Source organism: Gouania willdenowi, chromosome 7, assembly GCF_900634775.1.
Source record: "Gouania willdenowi chromosome 7, fGouWil2.1, whole genome shotgun sequence".
Taxonomy (NCBI): domain Eukaryota; kingdom Metazoa; phylum Chordata; class Actinopteri; order Blenniiformes; family Gobiesocidae; genus Gouania; species Gouania willdenowi.
The window spans coordinates 25,978,988-26,006,495 of NC_041050.1; the positions used below are offsets into that span (position 1 = coordinate 25,978,988).

At 43.0% G+C, this 27,508-nt stretch overlaps 1 protein-coding gene across 2 annotated transcripts in view; it reads left to right on the plus strand.

Moving 5' to 3' along the window:
• The window catches only part of gpr153 (G protein-coupled receptor 153), an 85,736-nt gene that overhangs the window by 42,490 nt on the left and 15,738 nt on the right, over window positions 1-27,508 (plus strand). For both annotated transcript variants that reach the window (XM_028453668.1, XM_028453669.1), the window contains exon 3: window positions 5,314-5,743. In XM_028453668.1, coding sequence (XP_028309469.1) covers window positions 5,314-5,743 — 430 coding nt within the window. The remainder of the gene's footprint in view (window positions 1-5,313; window positions 5,744-27,508) is intronic.

A 27,508-nucleotide genomic window follows, 5' to 3' on the forward strand; every position in this document is an offset into this window, starting at 1 on the left:
TTTCTCCTTCATTAGGCTGAAATGTATAATTAAATTCTGTAGTGTTGCTAAACCACATTCAGGACGTTGTCCCTTTAAGAAGTGTGTAAACAGCCCCGCGAGCTGCTGCGCAAAGCCATATCGCTATGCTGTCGCGGAGCGACAGAGAACTGGTTACAGAAGATAAATACATGCACTGTTTCTTCAAACTTCAATGCTTCCAACATTCAGAACTGATGGAGATTTACAGGACATCTGCACTGAGCCTACAACAGCCAGCCGCTAACGCAGAAGAAGCAGCACAGCTCCTCCGTGCACTAGGGAGCTAGAGCCGAGCGTACTTTCTGTGCTGATTGAGCTCTTATTAATTCTTCTGTGTGTCTGTAGCACTAACGTGAGCCCGAGGAGTCAGGTGCAGAGCCCCCTCATGCAACCTCAGACAGAAAAAGCGCAAATATGAAATTCAGCCAAACATTGCAGAGTTCTGTGCATCTCCTGTGCATCTGAGTTGTATTTAACAGTTTCAGGGTGATGAATATGTTCAATCAACAAATGTTTGGTAGATTTCTTTTTCTAAAAAAAGAGATTTGTTTCTCACTGAAAATGCCAGTAAGCTAATTTATTAAATAAAGCAATACATTTCATTGTAGGGCTACATTGTATATGACATTACATTGTTATGTTTTTAAGTGTGCAGGAGAAGGGGGTAAATGTCTTCAGGTTAAATGTCTGAAGGGGTACGGTACTGTGAAAAATTTGGGAACCACTGACCTAGGCTACATTCAGACTGCAGAAACACTTTTTGTCACACTGATTGAAATAGTCCTTCAATCCTGAGAGTATTCAGTACGTAATGTATTCAGTAGGCTTTACACCGATCGGCTATATCGGATCGGCCGATATTTTTGCTTTTTATGCAATTAATGTGATCGGCTGTAATGTTTTAATTCGCCGATCCGATCATTGACGTCATTGTTGTGATGAAACTTTCTGTAGATGCTCCCATTGCATTGTTTTATTGTCTCATTTACACAAAAGAGTTGTTTGCTTTATGTGACATCACTTTATTTCACTCACATTTGTGTACAAAGGTGAAGCCTTTAGTCATTTTTTTTTAAAGCTTTTGTACTTGCAGTGTTGCTGGAATCTTAGGGTGTACTCATACTGCCAGCTCGGGCCGTTCCAAGCTCACAGCAGGAATCCCGCCCTCCCTGTCCCTTTTCTGGCACGGTAGAATGGACGTGATCAGGACGCGTTGGGTAACTGTACGTCCAGATTTACCCAGACACATCCTCTTTTCACAGCTGGATTATACGAACGGACTGGGTTTCCCAGGGCCCCTGAATGCAACACGGTAATTCAAATGACCATAACTCTGCTCATATTTGCTCTATCGGAGAAATAACATCAGTTTATGAAAGATAAGAAGTTGCTCTTTACAGCCAGTGTCGGTAAATTTAATTTTACTCACTCGTGATTGAAACATTAAAGATGCCGCTTTGTTTTGTCGAAATCGAAACGAGGAAAAGAGAGAGAACCAAAGTCTGAGTGAGAAAGAAAGAGAAATTAAAAGAGACCAAACAACGATGGATTTAATTGAAAATGAAGACTCTTGGATGAAAAAAACCACCATGGATGGAGGTTCAAAGGGATTTGAAAACAAAGAAGGAAACTGAGCCTATAAGGTAAGATCAGTTTAATTTTTGGATCAATAAATGCTTTTGTGGACCTAGACTTTGTGTACATTAATATAAGATAAAATTGATGCTTTTAATGCGTGAGTCAGTTTAGGACAGTGTATTTGCGTTTGTTTAAAATTTGTGTGTGTGTGTGTGTGTGAGAGAGAGAGAAAGTCCATCTGAGTATAATTATTACCAATGTAATGACAATATCTAACTCATCTTTCATTTCTTCTTCTTTAAGTCCATGCAGAGTGGCCACGCCCCTCCCTGGACATTAAAACCATGAGCTGATCCTAGTTTCCATCATCTGGTCTACACAGCATCACTTCCACAGACAACAGACAGAATAAAGCTCAGAGTCAACATGAGACCAAGGGATGCACTTATTTATTAAAGTGTATATTAAATGATTATTTGATGTTCTGTAATTTTATTTTCTAGGAGATGTTTTTCATTGTTTCACTTATTGAGAGACTTAAGGAAGAATTATTTGATGTTTCAAGGACAGATTGTTAAAATGCATAATAAAGGGTTTTTACTTGAGTCACCACTAATTTCAGATTGTTTTTAAGTCTTGGTATAAATAGACTTTAACAGGACAACAATGATGTGCAGAGCTGCAGTAATATTAACAACAACAGCATCCACTGCACACGCTACCAGAGAAACGTCCAGTGAATATTTTACAAATAAAAAAAGTTCACTGATGGTGTCATTGAGATATTGTGTGACAAAGATATCAAAAGTTGTTATTTTGAGAAGAGTCATATGATTAAAAGTTATGATTGTATTATATTCCAAAGTTTAGAAGTATCTGGCTCGCCTTCCTTTCTTTCTGTCCACAGCATTACCTTATATTTAGTTCTAAAAAATGTCCTTACAGCTAATTTTACTGATTATTGTTACACATCATCCTGCATGTGCATCATATACAGTATAAATGTGTAGATTTAACCAACTGTTAGAGAAACAATTTTATTAAATACAAAGCAAACAACATGCAAACAGAAAAACATAGATAGAAATAGTGTATTTAAATTGTGAAATTAGTGAGTTGTTGAAAAGTGCTGAGATGATGAGGGGTTTGAGTAAAACCTGGAATTCCCAGGGTACAAATATGCATATAAATGCATATTACTGGTATATTAACCGATATAAACCAAAAAATATGGAAATGGGCCATTTTACTGCTGCAAATGTGTAACATATTACTGGTATTTTGAGAACAGGACACGTTTTTTGGTTTATATGTGTTAATATACCAGTAATATGCATTTATATGCTTATTTATATCCTCGGAAATACCTGAACCTGATGATGAGCTGCTACACTTCGTTACTGTCGCGCTGTTGGCTGAGCAAAGAAAAGTCCTGACGGTCACGTTGTCCTCTACCTCCATGAGTTCTCTGAGATGTCGTTCATATATCCTCAGGTAACGCCAACTCTGACCTTTTCATCGGCCAACGAGCACTTCTGACACCGCTATCATTACGTAATGCGGATGTTTATGTGCCATAAAGCATTGCGCTGTACCGACGTCATAATGTTTTGCGCGCGGGTCGAGTCGAGTTGTGTGTGTGCGCATGTGCAGTCCACCGTGCCAGTCTGGCATGCTGTTTGGACCACCTCTTCCAGCAGGACCATATTACCCCCCCTGCGATGCAGTTAACACCTACGCAGGCCAGACAATGGTCCCCCATGGTTTAACACATGCACAGAGCTGGTTAGGAACGGCCCTGGTTGCTAGTGTGAGTACACCATTAAAAAGATTTGTGGTGCTATAGGCCAGAGGTACATTCAGCAAAATGTCTAAGTGTAACAGTTATGGGTGTGAGAGGAAATAAAAAGGCTCAGATGACAAAAAGATTGATTGTCATCAGCAGAGTATCGATTTTCTTCACATTCAGCCCGTGTTCCTCGTGATAGCCATGTGAGGTGGTGGTAGTTTTACCAATGTTTTCATTATTACAAATATAACACACTCAGCTTGTCTTTGCTCCTGTGAAATAAGGGAAATAAATTGATGCTGTTAATCAATATCCTCCGCTTCATTCTTGTTCTTCTGTTGTTACATTAATAGGGCTTCCAAATTTTCTGATTGCAGAGAGAGATTTAGCTGATGGTGTATTAGCTGAATTAGTGACAAGTTTGCCCGGCAACACATTGCACCTCCAATCACACGGCTGCATGTGATTTCGTGCAAAACGTGAGGTTGATTCAACGGCTGGTGGTAATTAAAAGTTTCTCAAATAATGTTTTGAGATCATATCACACATCTTAGTGTTTCATATATTTATTGAATTTTTAGAAAAACATTGAAACATAGACCCACCCCACATTGAAACATCTTAGAACCCATTGTCACATAAAGAAAAATAAAAAGAAACAAAATACAAAGGTATAAAGCCAAATGTACATACATTTACCACATCTTATACAGAGAACAAAATAGCAAATATAAATGAATACTTCAGCCAGTGTCGGTTTAAAATCATTTTTGAACCAGTATTGATGATTGATTGAAAAAAAAAAAAATCAAAAAAACTTCCCCTCCTGACCCCCCATCACACATCTTATTTTTTCCAAATTAAGAGTAGATATCACATCCTTAATCCAGTGTGCCACTGCTGGAGGAGCATCATCCTTCCATTTCAAAAGAATTAAACGTCGAGCTAAAAGGGTTCCTCGATCGGTAACCTCCCCGAAGTGACCCCGAAAAGCGACGTAAAAGGATTTGGAGTTATATTTGATCCAAGCACAGCAGAAAGTGCATCGCAAACACCAACCCAGTATTCCTGAATTTTTGGACAGAGCCAAAACATATGAACCAAAGTTGATTCTGCCGTTTTACATCTATTACAAGTTGAATCAATTTGAGAATACATCTTTGCCAATTTTGATTTAGAAAGGTGTGTCCGATGTAGTATTTTAAGTTGGATCAGAGCGTCTTGCACACATTGAAGATGAATGTAAAAACCTCAGCCCATAGTGATTCGCTGATATTCTTCTGTAGGTCCTGCTCCCAAGATTGTTTGATAGATACACTTGAGGTACCAGTTGTAGCATAAGCGAGATTGCCATTTTCTTAAGTGGGTTGAAAGACATCAGCTGATCAATTACTTCACCGGAAGGTTTGTCAGGGAACCCTGGAATAGAACTTGTTTTATCTGCAAATATCTAAAAAATTTAGAAGCGGGTAGGTTGAATTTAACTGACAGTTGTTGAAAAGAGGCAAACTTATTTCCAATAAACAAATCGTTGAAACTTTTCAGGCCCCTTCTCTACCAAACATTAAATGTAGCATCCTATAGTGAAGGGGGAAAAATTTTTGGATGCTACTGGGCTGGATAGACACATAGTTTCAAGGTTGAAGTGTTTCCTGGACTGCACATGGATTTTGACCGAATTCTGAACGACAGGGTTGGTTGTTTTTAAGTTTAAAGAAAAAGGAATTCATATCACACATCTTACATGGTATTTTCCCCATTAAACATGAGGCTGAGGGACTAACAGTGTGGCTAACAAACATGATGAGCTTATCTGAAAGTGTCTTGTAGTTTGTCTGATAAAAGATCAGTATTGTTCACTCTCTTATGACTGTGAAACAGCAGTCCAACTAATCTGACGCAAACATGTTTTTTTCTGTTTCCAGGTTGAGTAACACTAAGAAGCAAGCGGTTCACACGGTGATGGGCATCTGGATGGTTTCCTTCATTCTCTCCACTCTTCCAGCAGTGGGCTGGCATGACACCATTGACCGCTTCTACACCTCTGACTGTCGCTTCATTGTGACAGAGATTGGCCTGGGCTTTGGTGTGTGCTTTTTGCTGCTGATTGGCGGGAGCGTAGCCATGGGAGTGATCTGCATCGGCATCGCTCTCTTCCAGACCTTCTCCATTCAGGCTGGACACAAGGCAGACAAAAACAAGTTCAATGTACCCACCATAGTGGTGGAGGACGCTCAGGGCAAGCGGCGATCGTCCATCGATGGATCGGAGCCTCTCAAGACATCACTGCAGATTACGTACCTGATCAGTGGGATTGTGTTCATTTATGACTTCCTCACAGGCTTCCCAATACTGGTGAGTTTGCATTGTTGCCCTGGTTGATTGAATAGAATTCACTATAGATGTATAGATGGTAGTTTGAGCTTTTAGCTGCACATGCCTATGGCTACTTGCGTGCATTCAGAGTAGGTCGATGTCACATCGTAAGTGGTTGAGGAGAGCATAGAGTTTGGAGTACAATGCTTCTGACTCAATAAATGTATGGAAAACATGAGAACACAATGTGTCAAGGAAGAGACACTGAACACAACACATACTGTACTGTTGCTGAGGCAATTCTGAAATGGGACTATTCAGGCATGTCCTAGGAAGAGCTGATACAATAATGACTGTGAACTTGGGAATAAACAAAATGTAACATACGTTAAAAGACTTAAAGTTGCTTAACCACATAAATCACATTTTAAAAACTTCTTTAAAAACTTCTTTTAAAAAGTTGCTCTCATCCACTGCTGATGTCAGTGGGACCCAAAAAACTCTGCCAAAGTGACATTTCTGCTGTTTTCACAGTTTGAAAGATGTTGACAAAACAATGGCGCACGTTGATATTTAACACGACCGAAATCAGCGTGACCGCAAATCACGGGGAACACGAAAAACAAAGCAGAACCAAAAATGGCTTCAAGACAATCATTGTACTTCTTTTCTGGTGAAGAAACACAAGAAGTCACGTTAAGAAATGTGCAGCTCATCATTATATCCTCTGAGTAAACCAGCGCGCACAAACTGGCATTGATCGCCATAGTGCATTAAAGTGGAGAACAGTTCAATGAACCTTGGCAGGAGTTCCGTTGACTTGGTTTAAGTTATCAAGGAACAGTTGGAGGGTGAGACTCTACCAACTGTCGCCACTGTAACAGTACCCTACTGTTTTATTATTTACAGGAACTTGAAGTTTCTGTTCATCTGAGGCTGCAAGTAGGTCGAGTTAAATGTGTATGAGTTGTGTGTTTTTTTTTAAATAATCTATAATGTGGGTGACATGGTAGGCTTAATATAGTGATTGAATTGAAGCTGCAAAGAAGGAAAAGGGATTCTAAGCCCTGTAAGCAGATGAGGCCAGAAAGACGTATAGCGCAATTTTATATTGTCACCATCAGTGGAGGAGCGCGTTTGAAAAGCTTGTTTAATTTCCCTAATGCACCATAGGGACGTCATTTGGTTTGCTAATTTCACCCCCGGGTTTTCATTTATTTTTCAACAAGTTGCTTCACCAGCGCAGATTTCAGATCCCTAAGAAAGCTCAAGACTTTTTGTTTGTGAGGCCGCTACAGGCGCCGTGTCATCAGTGGACTGAGTGACTATTAGCTGAAAGCTGAAATTTCTACTCTGTACACGGACCACCTGCTTTTCAGTTTGGTTTGCTGTGGCTGGATTTGTTCATGCCATCAGGGTTTCATGTGGGTGTTAGTCATCGCCTTGGTTACGCTGTCATTGGTAGAATTCATCTGTTGTACAGGGTGTTGGATTCCTCAGGCAAGCAGGAATACACAACTCTACTGTGTGCACAATCTCTGCAGTTCCAACGGAACTGAGGCATCAGATCTTTTTATTATAGACTTTTTCAAGGAGGAATGTGGTCTTCACATCATTTCATACTTTCAAGTATAAAAATATGTAAAGTTAGTTCTTTTTGAATGTCTTTGTGTGCCCTGACCCTCCACCAAATATCAACCAATTTACCCACAACACATTTACCCAACTCAGCCTCTAGCGGCACCATGTTTACTTTCAACTTACAACAAAAACATGAAATATCGTATAAATCACTAACGATGCACCAAAATGAAAATTCTTGGCTGAAGCCAAAAAAGCCAAGACCGAAATAAATTATGATGCAAATTAATAGTCCCATTGCTTTTATGAGTAAAAATGTGTGCTAACCTCACAAAAATTAAAACAGTTCAAATGTATAAATGAATCTTAATTTGTCAAAGAATAAATAAATTAAATATATATGTAATTATTTATTTAGCACTGACATTCCAACAATGTACAATAAAGAAAATTAAAAAATAAAATGTTTAACTTGACCTCACTCTCACAATAAATAATAATGTGACTGGGTTGCTGAAAGAGGAATAACAAATGTGTTCTCATTAAAATACAAAGTGCAATTTAAGTTCTTGATGAACAGCAGCTTCTCTGCTTTATTTATTATCCAAGCATGTTCTTGGAAACACACACACAAAAGACTAGGCTTTTCACCAATCTGATTGGCTGTATCGGATGGGCCGATATTTTGCATTTTATGCAATTAAAATGATCGGCTGTAATTAGCCGATCCGATCAATAACATCATTGTCGTGATGAAACTTTCTGTAAATGCTTCGATTGCATTGTTTTATCCGTCTAATTTACCCCAAAGAGTTGTTTACTTTACGTGACACGGCTTTATTTCACTCACATTTGTGTTCAAAGGTGAAAACCTATGAGCCTGAAAGCAGGGGAAGCGTCTGCTGTTAGAGTGTGTGTGCGTGCGTGTTGTTTTGTTTATTTGTTTATTATGCATGTTAAAAGGGAGAGTCCTAGAGCAGAACGATGCTCCCATTTATTTTCACTTTCATACTGGACACTTCTGTCTGTTTCAGGGAGGTGGTGGACAAATAAGCACCCATGTGTGCCGTGCGTGCTGTGAACCTGTGAATATGGACTATAAGCAACAGTGGGTTTTGCAATGCCACAGTCAGGAAATATGTCTTTGCTCCTAATGCTAATGCTGCTAAAGGCTTCACGTAGTTCCATTGTGGTCTGCCTCCACAGCTTCATCTCCAACTCTCTTGTAGTTGCTTCACAGCAGTCATTGAGTATGACATAGGAATCTTATTTAATTCAACAGCTGCAATGTCTATTTTGCCAGTCACTCAAAAACAGCATACAGCTTTATAATCAATCTGCTCCAGTCACAGACGCTCCCTCACTCTGCACACTGGTCGAGCGACCAGCGCATTCATTCTCAGTTAAAGGGCCACGCACCCACCCACACACACACACACAGGCTGTGTTTAGGTCCAGAAACATGGCACCGTTTGATTTTCTGTGAATCTGTATAAGGTAGTACCGAAAGAATTCGGTCGGTACCTAAAGAAAACCACCTGAATTCATATGATCGGATCGGTGATCGTTTTTTTGAAACTCAGTGATCGGTGATCGACTCAAAAATCCTGATCGTATAAAGCCTACAAAAGACGCATGCACTCTGTGTTGTGGCATGCATCATTTCTTGTAGGCGTAGCTTTATTCCCATCCAAGTAATGGTCTTTATAACCCAGACCAAGTACACTCGTGATGAAGATCTCTGTAACAGACTTAAACCAGATTAATTCTTATGATGTGCAGCAACGCGTCAGTCTGCCATGTAGGAGTCTGTGTTGATGGAGGTCTACAAGTAACTACCGTGTCAATGTGACACAGAAACATAAAACACACTTATGTGCCCCGTCTCAAAAGCTGCTCAGAAAATACTTTAGTGCTTAGATGTATTTAAATACAAGTTGGCCTGTTTCCAGCCAAGTGAGGGCGCTGACTGCAATGTTTGCTTGCGTCTTTACAACAGGGTCCCCACGGTCATGAAATTCCTGGAAAAGTTATGGAATTTGGAATTTGAAAAAACGATTTTCCAGTCTTGATAAGTCATGGAATAATTTACCGTAATTTCCGGGCTATAAAGCGCACCGTTATATGGGCCGCATTCCAATAATTTAGCAATTTTCTAAGAAAAATTCACACAAAGACCGCAGCGTAACATAGGCCGCACTCTATTGGCCGATGAGGGTGCCTTTCAGATGACTCGGCCAATCAGAACAGGCAGGTAGGCGGGCTGCTGTACACAAGTTAGGTTTAACGGAGATTTCCGTGTTTCAACCAGTTTCAACTGATGAGTTTCCTTCTCCACATAAACTCATCTCCTCACTGACCCACATCTGCATTTACAGCTTTTTATGGTCAGTTTTTACAGGTTCCAGACTGATACACCGCTCCCTCTGTTCTTCTTTCCGTGAACTACCGCAGAGCGATAACGTCGAATTCAGACTCGTCAGTCAGAATATGGACACAACCGCTTCTGAACAAACTAAGCGTGGTGATTTGGCAACGTTGGGCAGTTAATCGTTTCCTGTATAATGCGCTACTTATAATAACCTGGATAGTGTATCTCCGCTCCGTCTCCATCTGTCCGTCCTCCTTGCGTAAGCTTCTCCATCTCCGGACATCGCCCAGCGCTGGTCGGGTTGCCTGACCGCCAGGGAGTAGGGGAAAAGCGCCACCGACGTGGCGAGGCGGGCCAAGCAGTGGGGAGAGAAGGGCAGGGGCTGCTCCTCCAGCCACGGCGCGGGACCAGCCTCACCTTGCACCCTTGCCCGACTAACGTGATGATTTAACAACTTTAAGCAGTTTGTTTCCTTCTATTACAAACTGGCAGACTTTTACTTTATACAGGCTGCTCTGCTCTCTCTCTCTCTCTCTCTCTTTCTCTCTTTCTCTCAACATTTCTCCGTGTCGTTTCCTTTATGAGGGAGTGTGCATCATGACAAAATGACTGATCAGAATGATTCCATGTTCTATTTAATGTAAACAGTTTCAGTAGTCCACCTGGTCTAATGTGACGGAGCTCAATTTTTTGGCATCATGAAGCTTGGAAACTGGAAAAATCCACAAATTAGCCGCGTCACTGTTTAAGCTGCAGGGTTCAAAGCGCGGGAAAAAAGTAGTGGCTTATAGACCGGAAATTCCGGTAACTACGGTAATGAAATATTGCCTATTTTATTTTAATATTTCAAATCCAACCTTCACTATTAATATGAGACATTAAGTGAGTCCCTTAACCCTAACATCTTGTGTTGTACATTGCTTTTAATAAATGTGTCTGCAAATTTAAATTGTAATCTTATAATCTTATAATTAAACATGGTAGTACTGAGTTGTTGTTTAATGTTACGTTCAATAGGTGATGCATCGTTATTTTAAAAAAATATTGCAAATTGGATGTCAAAGGCAATTGCGCCATTATACAATGCTATATGATGGATAAGTGATGGACACAACACAACTTGCTTTCCATGTGCCACATTTTTGCTACTAACCATGGCACACTGTCAGAGCTCTGTTACACTAGTACACTGGAAAGACCTGCTCATTTTTGCGCACTAATGGTCTTGAATAGATATTAGCGGTTCAAAACAAAGTGATGGTGGGAAAAATATTTCGGTGGCCGGAATTTCGATGCATCTCTAAAAATCACCATCTAAATTATTTCCAGATTTCTTAGTACCTCCAAATTCAAAAGACGTATGTCACTCCCCAATAAATACGGGTTCTTGTAATATCTCTCCGATGTTATTTACATGATTTTTGTTACTTTTAATTGCTAGTTGTTTGCTGAAACTTAAACAAAACACCCGCAATTACTCTTAAACAATTACTCAACGTACATTACACATAATTAAAGTACGAGACCCTTGAGTTACTAATATATGTGTTATTATAAGTGAATTATAGACATTTTTAAAATGCAAAAATACAAATTTTAGTACCAAAACTGTGTAATTGCTGTTTTATCCCCCATAATTCAGTATTTTCCTGCGTCGGCCCACTTGAGATTAAACTGGGTCATATATGGCCCCTGAAGTGAAATGATTGTGACAGGCCTGTGTCTCTAGTGTTAGGTCATGCCTTGTTGCTACAGAGCTGTGGGCTTTAATCAGAACGTCTGGACGACACATTGAAAAGATTTCAGCGTGTTCGAGCAAAGAGTCATTTAATATGCTCATGTTGTAACTCTCCTTGACTTCTTTCAATAATTTAAAGCTGTAGTGCCCAACCCTTTTCTCACTAAGGACTGCTTAAAATATGTAGAAAGGCCAACATGGAAAAGAGGCACTCATAATCTTAGATAAGACTTAAGAGCTAAAGATTTCCATGCTGTAGGATTCGGTGCAGCTAGGAAAAAAAACTGTGTCGTGCTTGGCCCTGAGAGGAAGGAGAGAAGATTAGCGTTGAAGGAACAGCATTGCCTGGAAGGATCAAGTCCTGTGTGGGAAGAGGCTCACAGGTGAAGGGTTTGGAAGGAAGGGAGAAGGATGTTGAACTGAATGAGGGAAAAGGAGCCAATAGGAAGTGCGATATACGATACTGGGCTCACCATTACGATATGGGGCGATATATCTGTAAAGGAAAAAAGACAACAACAAAAATTCCAGTTTTAGAAATGAGCATGCTTTTATTAGACTAATTCTTGGCGTACTTACACACTTACTGTGAGCATCACTTTTTCAATTCAAGTGAATTTGGAATTATAGAATAAACAAAACAATTTAAAATGAAAAAAAATTCCTATTTAAAGTGAATAAAGTATTACTCTGCAGATGAAATGCAGAAAGAGAGACAATTTATGCCAGTTTAAAATAAAAACCAAATCATGTCATCGTCATGACATTCTTTAAAATAATATTCCTGTATATGCATAACACATTTTTTAAAACATCAAACTAGAACAGTCGACATAGCCCAGATCTAAAATATGGACATGTTCTTTATCCATATTAGCATGTCCACATTTTTCTACATTTTGTGGCAGCAAATGAGAACTTTGGACAGTGACTATGTCTCCTGCAGCTGGAAAGACACAAGACACATCAGAGCTCTGTACGTATTGTAGTTTATTGATGGTTTATGTATGAAGTAGTAGACTATACAGGCGACTATTTCAGTGCTTCAGTCTGGATAAAAGAAGGCGTGAAAGAGGATTTGAGAAAGAAGAGCAGAAGAAAGAAAAAAGAGCAGTGATGACTGAAGGCAGGCAGTGATCATTAGGAGGAAGAATGCATTTTCTGTAATCAGTTACCCCCAATTTCCACTGGATGCAGCTTCGCTGCGTTACGTCACCACCGTATCACCGGAGCTGATAGGTTTCCACTTTAGTTTATGTGTTTTTTCCACCGGGTCCGCTGCGGTGCGTGTCTGCTCCTTCGAAGATGCGGTAGTCCTGTGCCCTCCGCCAGATATACGCAGGGCTTCTATTTCTGGCGGACACCGGAGCACGAAGCATCAATCAGCACAGAGCAAATTAAGCTAAACAGGAAATTAAGCACGTACTCCGCAATAAAATACCGGGTTACTTTTCTAAATAAAACACTTCAGATTATATTTCAAGTAAATACGTCACCAAAACATTATAATATGTAAAAACAAATTCACATTCACTACATTGATTCCTCTCATACTGTAACTACACTGTAAACTGCAGCAACTTTGATTTAGTTCATGTTTTACTGGTGCAGTTGTATCTCTTCTCTGTTGGCTGTTGTAGCTATGACAAATCCAGAGAGTCCAACCTTCTTGTTCTCCTTCGTTAGGAACACTGACCTGTTTATTGTTGTGTTTATAACACATACATTTAACTGAGTTCTCGCGCGATTATATAAATATCATGAGAACTCCTCTGTCTCGTGACATCACAGTCGTTCAACTGGAGTGCACCGCGGCGCACTCAAAATGCAACCGGTGGGATTTACCGGATGCGGACAGCGGGGAAAAACCGGATCAGTGCCGTGCCGCAGTGGAGACGTACCCAGTGGAAACCCCAGGTCACACTGATTTCAAAAGGAGGACGGAAAGGTAATGATATAGCTGTACTCATGATCAAGACTAATGATCCGATATGAGCAAAAAACAAGTATGGCATTTTATCGGCCTGCACCTAAAATCTCTGATGTAAGCACTCTGATGCATAATTCGTTTTTAGTTAGGTTTTGTTTTCCAATTGTAGAATATTCTTATATTTAAGGTTAAAATGTCTGTAACCCATTGGTTAATAACAAACAAGTCAGTTTTTTTCATGCCTGTTGCTGACTATTGTTCTCTGTTTGAGTTATATCACTCGATCAAGTCTTTTCTAACATTCCACACTACAAAATAACTAATAAAAGTATGGGTGATTTGTGATGATAACAGATCGACATTGGTATCGGTCAACACGTAAGGCTGGCAATATCAGTATCGTATCAGAAGTGAAAAAGTTCTATCGGGACACCCCTAGAGGTTATTAATAAAAATTATTGCAAATTTGTGTTCTCAGTTGCAAGAGATGTTGAATATTGATTGTTGTCGATATTTATCGAATTAAGTGTTGGACTTGAGAGAAACGTTAACTGTGTTTCTATTAACCTTGGAAATGTACAAAATCTAAATAGTGCAATAAAAACTGGTAATTAGAAACATCCAGATTTTGAAAAATAAAAAAATAAACACTAAAATAACGCAAAAATGTTTTACGCTTTCATGAGGTGGTTTTTTAGACGTTTTAATATTAAAAGGTATAGCAAAAGTACAATGGAAACACTTTTTCCTCAGTTACACATCACATGTCGTGACGTACCACTCCTCCCTGAGAAAACATGGCACAGTATGTGTGGACAAAAGAGGAGAGACCGAGACATTTTTTAGCATGAGACTGTCAAAGAGCAACCGTAGCAGTGGAGGCAATCAATGAGGCAACCAGGCTCCAGAGTTTTGATGCATCAGGTTTTTGTCTTTTTATTTTCCATTGGCACCACAAGCACAGTGCATTTCAATCCCCACTCAACTCACTACTGACCAGAATGGAGGTCCCTATATACAGGTGCATCCTTAATTAGTCTGTACCAAGCATGGGGTGACATTTGATTTACATATTAAAAGTACAACATAAATATTTACACAAATAATTCTTAACAGACACCATCATAAACAATAACCCTCTCTTAATATAATTACCCTTATTCAGATCCCCTAAATGATTAAACTAATTATTTACATTGATTTCTAAACATCAAGCTCCCCTGTTCCTTAGTCCCTCTTGGTCTCTCCCACCTGGAACTATAAAAAGGTGTCCACAGCCCCCGGGGAATTCTTTCACCAGGACACCACAGGAAAGAGGAAGAGACCATGCACAGGTAAGCATTGCTGTATATTGCATTTCAATCACACCCAGAATAAGAGAACATATTTAATGGTTTTATCTATCATGTCACTGCTAAGTTATTTATCAATTACAGTATTTTCTGTTTTTATCACTAGATGAATGCTGAAACCCTGTGGCCTGAACCATGTGCTTCATCACCTGTCCTCATGATGTCAATTTAAGTAAATTCATTAAATCAATACCACAGAATGTGTCTTCTTAATTTCATTAAGCACTGCCAGTCTGTTCACACAATTTACCATGTATACATTATAACAGTCCATGTGTAACGTCACCTCGTCGTTACATTTCCTCCCCCTTCTCCGGCAGTACAGTACCTCCATTCTCATGTACTCTGGAAAGACAGTCTGCTACCAGGTTGTCCTTTCCAGCAATGTACTGTACTGTAAAGTTGTAAGGCTGCAAAGAGATATACCAACCGGTAAGACGCATATTGGAGTCTTTCATCCTGTTTAGCCATTGTAGCGATCGATGATCCGTCTCAAGAAGGAAGTGACGTCCCAGCAGATAATACCGTAGAGCACTGATTGCCCACTTCATTGCTAGGCACTCCTTCTCCACTGTTGAGTACCTTGTCTCTCTGTCCTGTAGTTTCCGACTCAGAAAAAGAACAGGGCGCCGCACCTCCTCAATGTCCTGCAGAAGCACTGCACCCAGGCCAACACCAGAAGCATCCGTCTGTAGTGTAAACGGGCGAGAAAAATCCGGACTGCGGAGAACAGACTCACTTGTGATAGCTGCCTTGAGGTCGCTGAACGCTCTGTCACATTCGTCAGTCCACTTTACTTTGTTCGGTGCTGAGGCTCTGGTGAGTTCAGTCAATACGGCTGCTCGAGAAGCAAAATGAGGAACAAATTTACTGTACCAACCCACCAATCCAAGAAAAGAGCGCACCTTTTTCTTTGTGGTCGGCACAGGATAAGAATGGATAGCATCCACCTTCCCCACCCGAGGCTTGACAACCCCCTGTCCAACAACATGGCCTAGGTACTCTACCTGGTGGCGTGCAAGTGCACACTTGCCCGGGTTAATGGTTAGACCAGCTTCCTTAATCCGGTGTAGCACCTGGCGAAGGTGAGAAACATGGTCCGTCCAGGAGCGACTGTAGATAATCACATCATCCAGATAAGCTGCTGCAAACTGTGACACATCTCTCAGCACTTGGTCCATAAGTCGCTGAAAAGTTGACGGTGCCCCCTGGAGACCAAATGGCATCACCTGAAACTGGAATTTTCCATAGGGTGTTACAAAAGCTGTGAGCTCTTTTGTCTCTGGCGCAAGGGCCAGCTGCCAATACCCTTTACTTAGGTCAAGCGTTGTAATGAACTCTGCCCTTCCCACTCTTTCCAGCAGTTCATCAATACGAGGCATTGGGTAGGATTCAAGCTTTGATACAGAATTCAGGTACCTGAAGTCAATGCAGAACCTTAATGAACTGTCCTTTTTCGGAACCAATACCACCGGGCTGCACCATTCGCTGGTTGACGTCTCAATGATGCCCATCTGCAACATAGAGTCGATCTCCTTCTTAAGCCGTGGCACCAACCTCTCCGGGATCCTGTAGCTCTTGCGCTTGGGAAGAGCATCCTGCTTAAGGTGGACTTTATGCTGGACCAGGTCTGTAAAACCCGGCTTGTGTTGGAAAAGCTCCGGATCCAAAAGTACTCTCACCTCCTCCTGCTGGACCACGGTCAGATGCGATACATCCATTGCAGCATGCTCAGCAATGTCGGGAAGAAGTAATGGCTCCTTTTCATCCTCTTCCATTGCAGGACAGATGAGAAGGTTCTGGATAGAGTGCTCAAAGGAAGGCTCCTTAAATGCTTTCAACAGGTTAACATGAAATACCTGATGTTTTTTCTTTTTATCATGCATGTACAGTTCATAGGTGACCTTACCCAGACATTTCGTAATCTCATACGGTCCCTGCCATCTTGCCAGCAGCTTACTGTCATTGGATGGGAGCAGCAGCAATACCTTTTGCCCCAGATGGAAAGTTCTTTCTCTGGCACTCTTGTCATACCAGGTCTTCTGGCTCTCTTTCGCCGATCTCATGTGTTCATGTGCCAGTGCCGTCATCTGCTCCAATCTGTCCCTCATCTTCAGGACATAGGCCACCACATTGTCACGCTCAGCCTTTGGTTTCTCCCAATGTTCTTTCAGAAGGTCAAGTGGGCCTCTCACCTGCCGACCGTACAACAGTTCAAAGGGGGAGAACCCTGTCGACACTTGTGGAACCTCTCTGTAGGCGAACAGTAGGTAGGGAAGCCACTGGTCCCAGTCTGACCCAGTTTGGGATACAAACTTGCGTAACATATTTTTCAAAGTTTGATTAAACCTTTCAACCAAACCGTCTGTCTGGGGGTGGTAGGGAGTGGTCTTAATGCGCTTTATCCCCAACAACTGATACACCTGCTTTAACATCTTAGAAAGAAAATTTGTGCCACAGTCAGTGAGAACCTCCCTAGGGATGCCTACCCTTGAAAAGAGCTGTAGAAGACAGTTAGCAACATGTTTAGCTTTCACAGCCTTAAGAGGAAAGGCTTCGGGGTAACGAGTGGCATAGTCACAGATTACTAAAATGTATCGATTCCCTGAGCTTGTCCTCTCAAGGGGACCCACTACATCCATGCCTATTCTTTCGAATGGTGTATCTATGATCGGCAGTGGCTGTAGTTGAGCACGGGCTACCCTTCTAGGGAATGTTAACTGACATGTCTCACAGGATGCACAGAAGTTTTTAATATTAGTATACATTCCAGGCCATGCAAACCTACTGCCTACCCTGCGGAGAGTTTTTTGGAACGCTAGGTGGCCTGCCCATGGGATTGAGTGACCCAGCTCCATTACCTTATATGTAAGGCTCTGTGGTACCGCCAAAGTCTCAGCTTCACCTTGACGCTGGTAAAGTATGCCATTTTTAATAACATAGTCTATGTCAGAGACACAATTTACTTTGCCATTCCTCACTCCTTCCACCTCTGAGACCATTTCAAACCATGGTTTTAGTGTGGGGTCAGCTTGCTGTAGTTTAACAATATCAGAAGGGACAACCTCATTATTCACCTGTTCGGGGCATGCTTCATCAACCTGGATTCTGGCTGTACTCCACAATTTTTCTCTCCTTTTCTGGGCCTTTGACTTACGTCGCTTCACTGGTTCTGATCCGAGGTCAGAATGAAAAAACGGTAACATTTCTAGGATATTTCTTTCTTTCTGAGCCCTAGTCATTACACTATTGCATACTGCTGGTTGGGCACTTTGAACTGGCCTATTAACAGGACGTTTGTGGTGTGCAACTTGTCTCTCCTGCTCTATTAAGTCAAGCAGAGTTGGAACATCATGACCAAGAACAACTGGATATGGAAGTGTGGGCACTAATGCTACAGTAAGAAGATAAGTCTGACCCCCTACTGTAAGATAAATCTCCGCTGTGGGATACAACTTCTCATCCCCATGTACACAACTAATGTTGGAAGTCATCTCACCCCACATTTCCCTTGGCACTAAACTAGGCAGAACAGCAGACTGAAAACAACCCGAGTCAAGAAGAGCCTCCTTTCGTTGGCCATTTACTAATGCAGGAGTAGTAAGTGCTTCAACCTGAACTGGAGCATGTGCTGGGTGGGTGGGTCTGGGAAATGAACATAGAAGAGAGGGCTTATTTTGTCTGGTGGCAGGGCATGTGTATTGGGTGTGACCAAACTCATTACACTGATAACAACGTATGTCTGGCTTGGATGCAGAAAAAAATTTCTTATTGCTATTTGGTCGACTAGGGGAAGGTTGTCTAGAGCTAGACTGATGTCTGACCTGAGAATGACCACTCCTCTCACCCCCATTGGACTTACGTCTGGCAAAGCTGCTGTCTCGGCCCAAGGTGGTTTGTCTCGATCCCGTTCCTGTTCTGGCTGAGAGGAAAACCTCTGCAAGACGGGCAGCCTCCTCTGCCGACCTCGGGTCCCGTTCTCGGATCCAGACTTCAAGCTCAGGTCCCACCATTCTCAAAAACTGCTCCAGTATTAACATCTCTGAGATGTCTTTAACTGTGGAAGTCTCTGGCCTTGTCCATTTATTGAACAGATCCTTCAGCCGCACATAGAGTTCACGGGGGGATTCACCTTGGTTGATGTCCAGGGAACGAAACCGTCGCCTATAGGTGTCAGCTGTAATCTCATATTTGGCCAAAATGACATCTTTCAGTTTATCATAGTCTTCCGTGTCAGCAATATCCATGTGGACATACGCACTCCGTGCCTTACCAGTGAGTAGAGGGATCAGCTGGATAGCCCACTCTTCTTTTGGCCAACGGCAGACAGTAGCAATCCTTTCAAACGTCGTCAAGTAATGTTCAATATCCTCACTATGAGAGAGCGGTAACAGCTTTGGCTCACGTTGGATGCTAGGTGTCCTCCCTGGGGTAGGTTGCTGTAGCTCCTCCTGCTGCTGGAGTTGGTTTGGAGCTCCACGATGATAATCAATGTCATCATTGTGTCCGTCTGGACCAAGAACTCTGTTCTCATAGTCCTCTTTTAATTCTCTCATTTGTGCTTGAATCTGAGTAAACTGGTGTTGCATACTTCTCCATCTTTGGTCTTGGCGTCCAGACTCCTTTTCCATCTGCTGGTCCCTTGATGCCTGGGAATGGACCAGAGATTTGACCAAGTTTGTCAACTCCTCCAACCCGTCCGGGCTGCTGGCTGCTGATGCACCTTGCCGCTCTGCTGAGGTAGCTGGTTCACCATCATCTGGCTCCACCATCAGCTCCCCTTTCTTTCCTCTGGTCATGGTTCCTCCTTAAAGTCCTGCTGATCCCACTTCTGACACCACTTGTCAAAGAGCAACCGTAGCAGTGGAGGCAATCAATGAGGCAACCAGGCTCCAGAGTTTTGATGCATCAGGTTTTTGTCTTTTTATTTTCCATTGGCACCACAAGCACAGTGCATTTCAATCCCCACTCAACTCACTACTGACCAGAATGGAGGTCCCTATATACAGGTGCATCCTTAATTAGTCTGTACCAAGCATGGGGTGACATTTGATTTACATATTAAAAGTACAACATAAATATTTACACAAATAATTCTTAACAGACACCATCATAAACAATAACCCTCTCTTAATATAATTACCCTTATTCAGATCCCCTAAATGATTAAACTAATTATTTACATTGATTTCTAAACATCAAGCTCCCCTGTTCCTTAGTCCCTCTTGGTCTCTCCCACCTGGAACTATAAAAAGGTGTCCACAGCCCCCGGGGAATTCTTTCACCAGGACACCACAGGAAAGAGGAAGAGACCATGCACAGGTAAGCATTGCTGTATATTGCATTTCAATCACACCCAGAATAAGAGAACATATTTAATGGTTTTATCTATCATGTCACTGCTAAGTTATTTATCAATTACAGTATTTTCTGTTTTTATCACTAGATGAATGCTGAAACCCTGTGGCCTGAACCATGTGCTTCATCACCTGTCCTCATGATGTCAATTTAAGTAAATTCATTAAATCAATACCACAGAATGTGTCTTCTTAATTTCATTAAGCACTGCCAGTCTGTTCACACAATTTACCATGTATACATTATAACAGTCCATGTGTAACGTCACCTCGTCGTTACAGAGACTTAAAAATTATTACTTGCCACCATAGGCAGCAAACAACAAAAGGTTTGTAACGTCCATCTTTCCCCAGCAAAGTCTCGCAGGATGAGAATTCAGGAGAGTTACGAGGCTCCAAAACAACCTTCAATAGAAACACGTTCAAAGCTCATTTATACTTTGTGAAAACTTTAGAAATATCCCTTTTGTTTTGTGAAAAAGTATAAAAACACAGCTAATGACTAATTCTCATTTGATAAGTTTTTAGTTATAGTTTTATGAGAAAGATCAAACGAATGAATTGAACACTAATCAAACTGAAAGCTGATATTAATAGAGGACGCTAGGGTGCCACCCCACCACTCACCATGTTTGTTTGAGTATAACATGAAAAAAATAAAAATAATAATGAATATTAAAAATACTACAAAACAAAATGTTTTGTCTAGAACTGTTCCCTGAAGGAGAGGAACGAGGTACAACACATAGTATGGGATATCACGCCCCCACGTGGCCTACTGAAGAAAACCTCTAGTCACGCCTTTTAAGGCAGATGATCTGTGATGACGTAAGTGAGGCTCCGCCTGCCTCATAAATACGCTGTCATCACAGTCATCCTTCAGTTCAGTAGCCGCTCTTCACCGAGCCCAGCTGTGTAGTGGGGCAAAGAAGTGTTGTACCTCATTCCTCTCCTTCAGGGAACAGAAGTTATAGACATAACATTTCGTTCCCTTTTAGTTGATTCACTAGACCCTGTGGAAAAAACCGGGGCGTTACATCCAGCCGGTAAAACCGAACAAAAGTGTGTGGTGATGACCAACTGGCAGCTTGACAGATGTCACTTAAAGATACCCCCCTAAACAAAGCCCACGATGTGCATACGCCCCTGGTTGAATGTGCTCTCACACCCTGAGGTAACTGAAGACCCCTGCTGTTGTAGGCCAGGGAGATAGCCTCCACAATCCAGTGAGAAAGCTGCTGTTTAGACAGGGCTTTACCCTTAGCTGGATTAGCAAAGCACACAAACAGCTGGTCACATAAACGAACACTCTTAGTGCGGTCTATGTATTCACGTAGAGCACGTACAGGACACAAGGAATGTAACATCCTTTGCTCCTCAGATGCAAAAGGAGGAGGGCAAAAACTCATTAGCTCAAAAATCATGGAGCTATGAGCTGAAGGGATAATCTTAGGCACATATGACATGTTTTGGTGTAATGTGACCTTTGAACATCTGAAGTGAACTGGGTACAAGAAGGTTGCACTGATAAAGCATGAAGGTTGCCCACTCGCTTAGCGGAGGTCAAAGCGAGAAGTAGAGCAGTCTACAAAACAAATTTTATATCTGCTGACTCCATAGGTTCAAAAGGGGGGCCACAGAGAGCATCCAGCACTACAGTTAAATCCCATGAGGGGATGATGGATTTCACCACAGGCCTCAGCCGGCGAATTACCCTTAAAAAACGCATGGCCAGCAGATGCGCACCCGGCATCACTCCATTGAAACCAACATGGCAGGCAGATATAGCCACCAAATAAACTGTAATAGTGGAAAAGGACAGACCTTTATCCAACAATTCCTGAAGAAAAGTCAAAACCTCCACAATCGAACATTGAAATGGGAGTACATCTCGGTCCTGACACCATTGCTCGAATGCTCGCCATTTATAAGCATATAAGCCACGAGTGGATGATGCCCTAGCACTCTGGATCGTTACCACCACACTTGGGGCAGACCCTTAGCCATTAAATTTGACCTTTTAACAGGTAGGCATGTAGCTGCCACAATTCCGGACGTGGATGAACCACTTCTCCACCCGCCTGCGAAAGGAGGTCCCTGCGTAGAGGAAGCTGCCATGGCTCTGCTACCAGCAGATTGATTATCTCGGCATACCATGATTTCGCAGGCCACCGAGGGGCCACCAGAATCAGGGACAGACCCTGACGACGCACGCTCTCCAACACAGGCAGTATCATTTCCACCTGGGGGAACGCATACAGAAGTGTGTTGGGCCATGGGTGCGCTAGCACATCCATCCCCAGAGGTGCACTGTGGTCTGATATCGAAAAGAACAGGGGGCAGTGGGCGTTTTTCGTGGAGGCAAAGAGGTCCACCTCCTCCTTGCCAAATCGAACCCATACCTGAGCCACTACCAAAGGGTGCAATCTCCACTCTCTCACAAGGGGACCCCATCTGGAGAGAAGGTCTGCTCCCAGATTCAGGCGTCCTGGAACATGAGTGGCTCTCAGAGACAGAAAATGAACACTGCCCCACATCAGCAGAGAGTGAGTCAGTTTTAGCAGGGGAAGTGATCGTGTACCCCCTTGCCTGTTTATGTAAGAGACCACTGTAGTGTTGTTCGTCCTGATCAGAACATGTTGGTCTGTTAGCACAGAGTAAAAATACCTCAGGGCCAAGAAAGCTGCCATCAGCTCCAGATAATTTATGTGAAGCCTGCTCTGTACTGAGGTCCAGAGTCCTCTCACTGCTGCTCCGTTGCACAGAGCCCCCCATCCCATCAGGGAGGCATCTGTGGTCACCACTTTGTGAAAGCACACCCTCCCTACCGGGAGCCCTGGCTTAGTAACCCGGGCTCCCCCCAAGGGTGGAGAGCCATCATACAAGACAGAGTTATTATCAACATCTGCTGGAGGTGACGCTGGACACAGCCGGTATCAGCGAGACCAGCCCAGAAAAGTGCGCATCTTTAACAGCCCGAGCGGCACTACAGCAATCATAGACGCCATCATGCCCAAAAGCTGCAAGACCAATTGGAAACGCAGTTTGCGTCCCAATTGAAAATGAGCGAGGCAGCGGTGAAATGCGGCCACCCTGCCCTCTGACAGACGTGCTCGGCCGGTTAAAAAGCATATGTCCAAACCGAGGAAAGAAAACTGCTGACTCGGGGTCAGCGAGCTCTTTTTTGCATTCACTAAAAAGTCCAGAGCTTGGATATGGGACAGAACAAGACAGATCTGCTGCTGATTGCTCTCTCGAACCCGCTATCAGAGCCCAGTCGTCCAGATAGGCTAAGACACTCACGCCTTTCTCCCGTATAGGAGCTAACGCCACCTCGACACATCTGGTAAAGGTGCGAGGGGCAAGCGACAAACCGAAAGAAAGCACAAGCTATTCGGAGGCTACACCTTTGAATGCAAACCTTAGAAACTGCCTGTGGTCAGGGTGTATTGCCACATGAAAATAAGCATCTGTGAGATTGATAGTTGTAAACCAATCCCCTGGATTGATAGCGCTCAGTAGCTAGTGTTAGCATCTTGAACCTGTACATCCGCAGATACCTGTTCAACACTAGCAGGTCTAATATAGGATGGAGTCCCCCTCTTTTCTTCGGAATAATGAAATAACGGCTGCACCAACCTCTTTTCATCTCCGAAGCGGGCACCACTCTCACTGCTTTTTTGCTCAAAAGTGTGTGTATTTCCTCCCTCATTACAGCTGCAGCCTCTTTCTTTACCACTGTGTTTATTACAGAAGTGAAGCGTGGAGGTCTGACCCCGAACTGTAACCGGTAGCCCATAGCAACGTTCCTCTGTACCCAAGGGGTGAGTGCGCATGCGCGCCACCTGAGAAGGTGGGCAGCGAGCGGACTGACCTGTAGCACTGTGAGTGGAATGCTGCTGCCCTCTAGCGTGCTGGGGTGTAGCGACCTCACCTGACCAACCAGGTTTATATGAGTTGGAGCTTGTTTTGTTTTTCTTTGTTTTTTTAATACAAAATTCACTTTTGAAGTACAACATGGGCACATTTGCAGTAGGCACACAGTGAACCTTTAAAGGGGCACCGACAAAGTGACGAACATTGCAAAACTTTACAGTTACCTGAGAAAAATTCAACACACCCAGCGTGCACATGTGTGCATGGGGGGTTTGTGCTTGGGAGACTGTGTTAGGAGAGAACAATGCCTTTTGGGATTGGGCCTCTGAACAGAACTTGGCCGGCGCCTTTTTGGCGGTAACAAAATAGGGACAGCAGCATCTCCCAGCTGCTGAAATCCCTCTCCACTCAGTCCCACTGCTAGGAGGTGTGTGGCTTCTTCCGCCTTTTGGAAGCCCTGTGGCGGACCTTTGCTCCAAGCCGAGTGGTGTGGAGCATGATGAGGAACCTGCGGCGCAGGAGGCTGCACCTTCCCCGGTTGTCCAGAACCTGACGGAGTTGTAGCCTTCTTGTAGGGCAGAAGAGGTGGTGCTGCAGGCCTGCGTGCACCTGCAGATTGCTTGCAGCGCAGGGCTTCAGCTTGTTTGTTCCTCAACTCAAAATGGGCCTGAATGGCGTCAAGTGATTGCCCGAACAAACCCATGGGAGATACCGGCTTGTCCAAATAAACGGCCCGGTCTCTGGAACATCAGACAGTCAGCCACAGGTGTCTCTGTGACACCACGTAGACGCCATTCCTCTGCAGAGGGAGAGCGCTGCACAGCGGGACACCCGGAGAATATAATCCGTGGCAATCCTCACCTCATTAAGGAGAGGAGCCAGAGAGCTGTAGGGGGAAGTAGCGAACTGAGCTCAGCCAGCCGCATAGCCTGATAGGTGTGCAGCATGGTGACAGAGCTCAGTGCACGAGCTCTGCCTGCGCTCTGTAGAATTTATGCAGCTGTGAGGAGGAAAATCTACAGTGCTTGGAAGGAAGCGATGTGGGGCCGCTCACCCCATGGTTGTGAAATGGTACGCAGCCAGAGAAGGCTCCATAGGTGGAGGGTTGACTAAGCCAGCCTTTTTCGCTCCATCTAAATCCAAATACTGTCCATAGCCGGGCACCGTGATGCGGGTAGACAGTGGTTCGTTCCATGTGGATGTTAACTCCGAGATAAAATCCGGGAACATGGGGAGGCTATTCTTAACCGTCCTAGGCTTGGGAGGGAGAAAAAATCTTGTAAACTGTGATGGTTTTTGAACCGGGGGAGGAGAGGGCCACTCCACTTCCTGTCTCTCAGCTGCACGGCGGCACAGAGAGTAGAAAGATGTGTCATCCTGGTTAACTGGCTCAGCAGCGGCGGCACATTCCCCAGGCGACAATGCATCTAGCACATCCTCTGACAAACCATGAACGTCCAGACCTATGTCCAGTACGTCATCGTTTTCACGGTTGGCGTCTAGTCCTACCAGAGTTAGGTTCGAGCCCTCGGAGAACTCCAGCTCGACCTCGGCCAACCCATGCACGTACTCCATATGGTCAGCCCAGCTAGTAGCGGGGACTTCAACCACAGGATACTCAGACGAAGCCGGGTCCCTAGACTAGGATAGGAGAGGGTCGTGCCAAGCGACCGCAGCTTTCCCCAGAACCTTCTCCACGAAAGTGACCCGCCTTTCCAGGGTTGAATGCCGAAGCTGGCGACAAAACGCACAGGCGTCAACGCTCTCCTGGCGTGGACTATCCCCAGGCAGACGGGACATGCTTAGTGCTTGTCCTTATCGTGCAAGGAGAAGCCGCACCCCTGAGGACAGGGGTGAAAGACATCTTCTTTGCTTTAGCCTTCATGCTCATTTTGAAACACTGAAGCTTGTTAATAGAATTAGCGCTCTGCTGGCAGCAGCAGCAGCGTGGGGTGGCATAATGCACTACTACAGCAGGAAGCAAATAACTCTGTAGTGGAAGAAAAAAAGCCCCACACACTGCGGACAGTGCTCGGGGGGAAATTTTAAATAATTTATATACACTGGCTAGTAAAGCCAACAAATCTACCCACTCTATACACGAACGTATGAGGGGGTAGGGAATTGTTACAGCTTCCGTGTACAGGAGCTACGGAAAATATAGCGTTTAACTGAGTTAAACTACCACTTCTCTGCTCTGTTGTAATGGAGCAGCAGCTGTCACACAAAAACAAAACACGGCACTCCAGTGCGCGAGAGACAAAACGTCTCCCAATACACACTGTTAAACAAATAAATACCACATAGCGTATGCCTACTAGTGGAAAAAAAATCAGCTCACTCCATGCCGACAGGCTGTGTGGCAGTCTGAAAAAAAGAAATGTCAGCAGGTATGCATGCAACAAACTGAAGTGCAAGTAACACGAATGACCGTCAACAATCCTCAGGGACACAAGGCACCTGCACAATAATGTGACAGATTATTGGTCCGAAAAACTTACCGGTCTCAGATGAGGCGAGAAAGACAAAGGGGAAGAGGCGTCTTCCCCGGATTCAGTATATGCTCTTGGGTCAGCCCCCTACGGTCAGTCACGTGACTTTGTTGTTATTATCGTCTCGAAGATAGGTAGAAGGATGGCTTAATTCACAGTAAGATCAGGTGACGGTCTGAGTGAGGTCAAAATAGATCACACAAATTGACACAGAAAACACACAAAACAATGATAGAAATAATCTTGATTAGAACATGATCTGAAAATACAAGTCAGTATTGGTCCCACATCAGGAGGGAGATGACCATAAATTATAAAAACTATAGAAATAAATCTATTCATGAGGCACTAAATACTGTTTCTTTCCACTTGTTTACAAAATTAGATTCTTTTAAAATGTTTATCGCTCATTCATTCCATCATTATGCTCTGTAGTTGTTTTTTCACAGTATGCCGAGAAAAATGTGGTAGTTGGACATAAGGGGGTATTTGGATTCAGAAAGTTTGAGAACCACTGGTGTATACCATGTTTATGGGTTCTGTGGCAATAAATATGGTTAATTTAAAAGCAGTTCTGTAACTGCATTGATCCTTCTTTATTTGTTCAAAGCTACACAAACCCTGTTTTTGATGTATATCAACTTTGGAGTTGTAGCCCCATCTAGAGAAAAATGTACCAGCCCCCACTGGTCGAATATCAAATGCAAAAAAAAAAAAAAAAAGCTATTTCAGGCTTCATGAACTAGAAGTCCATCAGAGTTGATGTTGAAAGACCGTGACAGACATTTTTATATCAGTGATTTTGAATCTTGTGTATGCATCTGAGTGACACTGTGAGAGTCGTTTTAGTGCTAATATTTTGTGTGCAATAAGAGAACAAATGTTCTGCTCAGTGTAATGAGCCATTTAAATGCATGGAATGCTGTAACCCACACAGAGGAACTTGTCTGTTTGCTTTGAACTGCTCAGAGTGGAACCAAAGTAAGACGTAATCAGAGCAGAAGTGAATCAAAAAACATGAACTGAACAGTTCAATACAACTGCACAAATGATTTCCACTGACATGGATTTTTGTATGAGCATCATAGACATGCACATGAGATACAT